The sequence below is a fragment of the Portunus trituberculatus genome, chromosome 27, assembly GCF_017591435.1.
Source record: "Portunus trituberculatus isolate SZX2019 chromosome 27, ASM1759143v1, whole genome shotgun sequence".
NCBI classification, from domain to species: Eukaryota; Metazoa; Arthropoda; class Malacostraca; order Decapoda; family Portunidae; genus Portunus; species Portunus trituberculatus.
In genome coordinates this window covers 11,241,875-11,248,387 of record NC_059281.1, presented here as the reverse complement: position 1 = coordinate 11,248,387, position 6,513 = coordinate 11,241,875, and the positions used below count along the sequence as shown (strand labels likewise).

At 41.8% G+C, this 6,513-nt stretch overlaps 2 protein-coding genes across 2 annotated transcripts; one reads left to right on the top strand and one right to left on the bottom strand.

Moving 5' to 3' along the window:
- The first annotated feature begins 333 nt into the window (after positions 1-333).
- Positions 334-1,450, top strand: LOC123509804 (28S ribosomal protein S36, mitochondrial-like). Its single transcript, XM_045264357.1, has 4 exons — positions 334-480; positions 829-886; positions 1,055-1,200; positions 1,349-1,450. Exons 1-4 carry the CDS (start codon positions 442-444, stop codon positions 1,364-1,366), a joined length of 261 nt encoding a protein of 86 aa, XP_045120292.1. The 5' UTR covers positions 334-441; the 3' UTR covers positions 1,367-1,450.
- A 505-nt stretch (positions 1,451-1,955) lies between these two features.
- On the bottom strand, positions 1,956-6,383 carry LOC123509659 (RAB6A-GEF complex partner protein 2-like). The gene is made up of 9 exons (XM_045264118.1): positions 6,280-6,383; positions 5,240-5,436; positions 4,614-4,741; positions 4,243-4,350; positions 3,972-4,121; positions 3,487-3,599; positions 3,253-3,405; positions 2,855-3,032; positions 1,956-2,713 (listed from the first exon to the last, which is right to left on the bottom strand). The coding sequence occupies exons 2-9, from the start codon at positions 5,356-5,358 to the stop codon at positions 2,490-2,492; spliced, it is 1,173 nt and encodes a 390-aa protein (XP_045120053.1). The 5' UTR covers positions 5,359-5,436; positions 6,280-6,383; the 3' UTR covers positions 1,956-2,489.
- Between the last annotated feature and the right edge of the window lie 130 nt (positions 6,384-6,513).

Here is a 6,513-nt window from a genome sequence, read left to right as displayed (position 1 = left end):
AGAGCTTCTAGGTAAAGTCGGGCCCCGCCAATTTTTCGCGCCCTCCCACCTCTAATTGGTAACTCGGAGTATGCTTTGTACGGCACCTTCTATCAATATATTTCCTTTGTCCATTTTTCTTCATGGTTCTTTCTCATTGGCTATGGAAATAACCTTTGTTTTCCAATTTTCTGCTGCGGTAGCGGTTACCTATTGGAGAACAAAACTTTTTTTTTTTTTTCAATGTGATCTCAATGGAGTTATCAACAGTGAAATTGATGTACTGAATTAAATTTATAGTATTATGTAGAATTAATGTTTACAGTTTTCAGGCCCAGTATATTTCTTACTTATCTATGTTTGGCCCTGGAATAATTTCTAAGTCAGCGTTCTCTGTGTTGGTGGTCGTGGTCTCTGCCCGTCTGCCCTGCCGTCAGCCAGGCGATCAGCTGTGAGCTTGCAATGATGGAGGTTGCTTCAGTGCCAAAGCTCGTGTGGCGGGTAAGTGGACCTAATTAGAATGACAGGTGACTGGGGAAGGGCAGCCAGCAGTGTGTGTCCGGCATGTGGGAGAGCGGTGGATGTCTACCTCAAATGTGGCAGGGTGATGGTAGGTGGGTTGATTGGCCGTCTGCTTATGGCCGTATTTCATGAACCTGTTACAATTAGACTGTTAGTACTATGTGAGCTGCATGTTGTTTGCTGTAGTTGGAAGTGTAAATGTAAGCGTTGATTCTAAATTGAATTATGGTAAGTGTTCACATAGCTAAGAAAAATCTATGAGGTGGAAATGAGTTAGGAATGATCAATAATATTTGTCACTCAGACAGACGGTTTCCCCTCTTACAGGTGGTGAAGCCGCACATCCCACTGATCAGGTTTCGTAAAGGCAGCCCCTTGGAGCTTGGTAAGATAGTCACAGTTTTGGTGTGTTGTATTCTGTTGTGAATGTGTAGGTTAAGATAAAATTGATCACAGATATTACTTGTGTTAAAAATATAAGTATGAAAAATGGTTCAGTTAGAGTGTACATACAGGATAACACTTCAAAATATTGCCTTACATCTTCCCTCAGTGCATGGCAGCCAGGAACAAAGCGCTGTGGCTGGGAAGACTGCAGTGGGGGGCGTGACTCAGGCTCCCAAGGTGCTGGAGGAGTGGGAGGTGCCTTACAAATACCGCAGGCCTCTCATCACTGAAGAGGAGATTGAATACATTAATGTAAGTTGCAGCATTTCAATTTGTAATGTGTACACGCACATTTAAGTGAACAGCTCAAGGTGTCACACAATCATACTGCTTATGTTATGTATGTAAAATGTAGGAAAATATTATATGCTATTTAATTCAACATTTTTTTTTGTTCCAGAGAGGAGGTCCAGCCTAGACCCAAGCTCTTTTACCTAAGGACAATGTACATACTTTGATGTTAATTCTCTAATTTTAAGTAAATATTGATTATAAAATTAAATGGTTTTCTGTAATTCTCTCCTTGAGTTGAATGTAAGTACTACTAAACCTCCACAGTTTTGTGGTCTAGCTTCATTAAGTGTATTGATGTGTAAGGAAGAAAGACATTTCATGTGTACAGATGAAGATGAATTGCATATGTAAAGAAAATGGGATCCTGTAGTGAAAATAGATTTAATTAGGAGCCACAATGCAGGTCACTCCTGTTTGCAGTTGTGATAGTCAACTTACAATGAAGACCAGCCTCTGTTGTGAAATGGCTTGAGTGTCATGGATCATTGCTTACACAGCTGAGAGCAACCAAGACTCATTGTATATAGTTTCAATGTGTGTGTGTGTGTGTATTTACCTAGTTTTACTTAGTTGTGTTGTGCAGGGTTTGAGTGGGGCTCAGTGTGTGTGTGTGTGTGTATATATATATATATATATATATATATATATATATATATATATATATATATATATATATTTCAAAATCTCCATATTACAGGAATAAAAAATAAATGTATGACAATATATTTATTTTTCAGAGAATACTGTCATAATAAAATACATTATCTAAAACTCAGACCCAAGTTGGCTTAGCTATTTGTGAAATGAGCCCAGTGAACTGTGAGGGAAAACAGTTGGCATATTTTTTGTCTTGATTATAATACAACGTTAATGCAATAACCAGCAGTCTTCAAACAGTAGCCTGCACGAAACTGTCTTTGCTGGGGAAGAATTAGTTGCTTGGCCAATGTGGCGCATATCTTCATTATTCCGGACAGATTATTCTATAACTAGTTCAACAATGACAGTTGTTTATTCAAAGTTCAGTTTACCCATAAATCAATATCCTGGTTAATATGAAGTTGGGACAGAGAGAGAGAGAGAGAGAGAGAGAGAGAGAGAGAGAGAGAGAGAGAGAGAGAGAGAGAGAGAGAGAGAGAGAGAGAGAGTGTGTGTGTGTGTGTGTGTGTGTGTGTGTGTGTGTGTGTGTGTGTGTGTGTGTGTGTGTGTGTGTGCATGGCTACACACTGACTGCTGGACTATGATGGTCAGAGTGGCAGTGTGTGCTGGGCTGGCATGCAGATGGCCTGGGCCACCTGGCTGGGGGTGGTGGGTAGGATGGTGATGGGCAAGTCCCACACCATAGTTTCAATATCTAGGGAAGTTGGAGCACGCCATTCCAGCTGATCCTTGCTGCTGGCCAAAGGTGACGGTCCCTTGACTTCAGTCACACTCGTCACAAATTCAAAGTGCAGGTGCCACTGGAGACTCACTGTGGAGGTAAGAAGTGGGCTGAGGGACAAACCATATATTGGATATGAGCAATATGGAATTCCAACAATTTCTTCTCTAGCATGAAAGGTCAACATGAGAGCAATGACTACAGTGATTACAATTGGGACTGCTGACTCACCCAGATCAGTTGTGAAGGTGGGAGTGATGTGCAGTGGAATGGGCAGCAGCAGGTGTGTGTGGGACAGGTTGAGACACACCTCATGAGTCTTGCTGTATGGCACCAACATGGACTTCTGTGATGCTCGCTGCCGACAGTTTTCCGCAATGACTTCTTCACTTTGTAGGGTCACAGAATACTGAAAAAATTAAAATATTGTTCCTTGGAATTTAGAACTACTGGATAATTGCTGCTAAGATATCAATGTCACTGTTTTTAAATGAGTTCTGTGAGCATAAGTGGAATGTGGATAACTTTAGTGACGACAGAGAGAGCATAAGCTGTCTCAGAATTTAAAGTGCACACGAGTATACAACACAGTAAGGCGGAAGCAGTGAGTATGATATGTCACAACCCACCTGTACACAGGAGATCTCTGCGTCACTGAAGTCAAAGGTGGCCACAATGTCCTCGCCTAGTCTGAAGCTGGTCTTGTATATACAGAACCTGACAACCTTCCCTCTTGTATTAGTGATGTTGTACTGACTCAGGTTCTTGCGGGTTGACACATTCTGAAGTAGACAACAGCATGAACTAACAGACCAGTAGCAATCATACCTTTTCAACAACCAAAGATAGGAATGGACACACACCTGAATGATCTGCAGGGCAGTGTGTCTTGGAGTGTCACGCTGTGGGGTGTGCAGGAAGGGATTGGATGGTGCCAATTCACCACTCTCACTGTACACACAAGCCTCACTCAGCCCTATAACAATTCACCTTTCTACATTTCAATGCATAAAAGTATTGTAGCATTTTTATATTCTCAAATTGGAATACAATAAACAAGGAGTACTACCTCTGTGTTCCCAAAAGTAGAATACTTTCTTATGTCTCAGTATTATTTAATTTTCACAAGAGATTACTAAAATTTCTATTCACTGAAGATGCTTAGATGCTTCAAGTCTCACCTCTTCCAGCCTACCCTATGCAGCCTTATGACAGCAATAGGCATCAAACTTACATAGCTGATCTTGTGGCATTTCAGTGAGTGTTTATTACTTATTTCCACTGATGGTGAGGTGATTTAGGAATTGCTGGTTGATGGGATGGTATGATAAAAGATCAGAGAGGTCACCTTGCAGCACAATGACCATGATGGGGATACGCAGCAGCTTGGTTGGGGCGCCCAGACGCTGAGTGCCGATGGTAATCTTGTAGGCATACTTGAGCAGCTGTCCACGGTAGGTGGGTGGGGCATCACAAGGGAGCGTTTCCTTGTAGACAACTGTTGGCAGAAGGACAGACATCATGATACAATACGTTTTCTGAAACTAGGACAAATTAATACTGAGGTAGTATTTTCTATCTTACCAACCTTACTCAACAACAGTGTCCCCTGACCTTACATGATCTACTTTCCCCTGGCAAGAGCTGCAGGTCACAGAAGAGTATCTTGGGCTTGGTGGACAGCACCACCCGACCGCGCTCCCCACGGCACGGTGCGAAAGATGTGTCTATTGGGTGACAGGAGATGGGATGTGACAGCTTATGGTAAATAATGCACAACTCTTTCATTATTCAATTAAGAAATGCAAAGATAACAGTGTACAAAAAAATCTTATGCTGATATCAAGGTACCAAACTCTACATGAAAAAACAATGAGATAACTAGCTATGCCTCTTCCTATGACTGATATAATCTAAATAATATATGAAGATAGAGTTAGGATAAAGAAGGGATTAAGCAAGAAGGAACTGAACAAAGCCGGCACCTTACCTGCATTGGTTACTGCTTGTTCTTCAGCCTGGCGTGGACTGGTGGGTGGAAGCTTCACCCGTGCCTCATTTACTGAGCACTGGCAGTGGATTTGAGCACTGCCCCACGCCACCACATCACACACATCACTGCAGTGGTTCAGGCACCTCTTTATAATATCATCACACATCTCCTAAGGCATAGGTATATAATCACATACAATTCAGTGTTACTTACAAGGAGCATTACACCATTTCTTAACTATCAGTATACAGTCATACTTTACATGTGATGCTCTCCTTAATCCCTTCAGTACTGGGATACATTTTTAACCATGAGTTTTGGGTATGATTAGACAATTCTATTTACATTAGGAAGGGTCTAAGGAGCTCAGAAGACTAATGGCCAGTCTTCACTATTTTAATCACCATATACGTATCTAAAACTGTACAAAATCACAAAATAATAAGCAGAATGAATATGAAAACATGGCATGTTACTGAAGGAATTAAAGACATACTTCATGTACTTTAAAATGCAATAAAACTCCATAAGTTGGAAATATGTAAGTTGGAATTCCATGGAGCTTTAACTCTAGCACAGTAATGAGGCACAGCAACACAGGAATGGGAGAGCCGAGTGTTCACCTGGACTGGGCACGCAGAGCAGGGTCTAGTGAGGGCGAGGTGACAGTGACGCAGACCTGCACGGTGTCCCCTGCAAGGTGCACTGGTCCACCCAGCACCTGAGCACACACCTCTACCATCCTCCCTGCCACCAACACAGGCACGGCACAGATGAACAACCAGCCAACACCTGCCGACTCCTTACTGCTGCTGCCTCACTAGAAGGATAGATCACCACCACCGTTACCATTATAAAAGCAGGATTACAAATAGCGGTGCTATGAGGGCTGTAGAGACAAGGAGAAAGTCGGGACACTGTCCTAATACAGACATCCCTTCAGCTGTCCTTGTTTCCTGGCTCCCTCTTGCCAGTTCTTTAACACAGCTGACAGGACGTGAGAATGAAAATATGATAACCCAACTAACCTAACTTTAACTTAACCTAACCCTAACTTTAACCTAACCTAATCTAATCTAACCTAACTAACATACCTAGTTGAGGTGACATGCACTGTGGATGCGTCTTCCTCAGAATTCTTTTGACCAATAGCGTGGTTAGGTTATATTGGGTAGGTTAGGCTTAATCCCTTCAATACTGGAACACTTTTTTTTACCTTGAGATTTGTGTATGATAAGATAATTTTAATGACATTAGGAAGGGTCTATGGAAATCAGAAGATTAATGGTCAGAGTCTTAACTGTATGAAATCATCAAATAGTAAGCAGAGCTAATATGAAAATGTGCATTGGTACTGAAGGGGTTAAAGTTAGATTAGATTTGGTAGCACATTTTCATTCCCACGTCCCATCAGCTGAGTGAGAGCTGCAAAGGGGGAGCCGGAGAACGAGGACAGTTGAGGGACGTCTATAACAGGACAGTGCCAGAGTCGAGCTGGGGAGGCGGTCATGCAGTAGGGTTGAGAAAGAAAGTGTGGCTTTACTGACACCTCATAATTTTTGGCCTAAGATATTTACCAATTAAGATCCCTTGAGTTGATACGCTGCTCTAGTTAGAAATAAGGATAGAAATGCTGCCTCATCAAGTATAGAGCTGTGTGTACCTTGGTTTGCGAGGAACAGCCCTCAGCCGTCAGCAGTCACCATCCTGTCAGCTGTCACAGTCACAACATTACTTCAAGGACAGTCTTACTTTACTTTACCAAACCCATGGAAAGGAATACTATGTACCTTAGCTTTGTTTTACTATCTATACGAACAAATAGATTAGTTTTATCATGAAAGATTATACCTGTACTATGAAATTTACATAAGTTTTATAGCAGATCCAATATTTA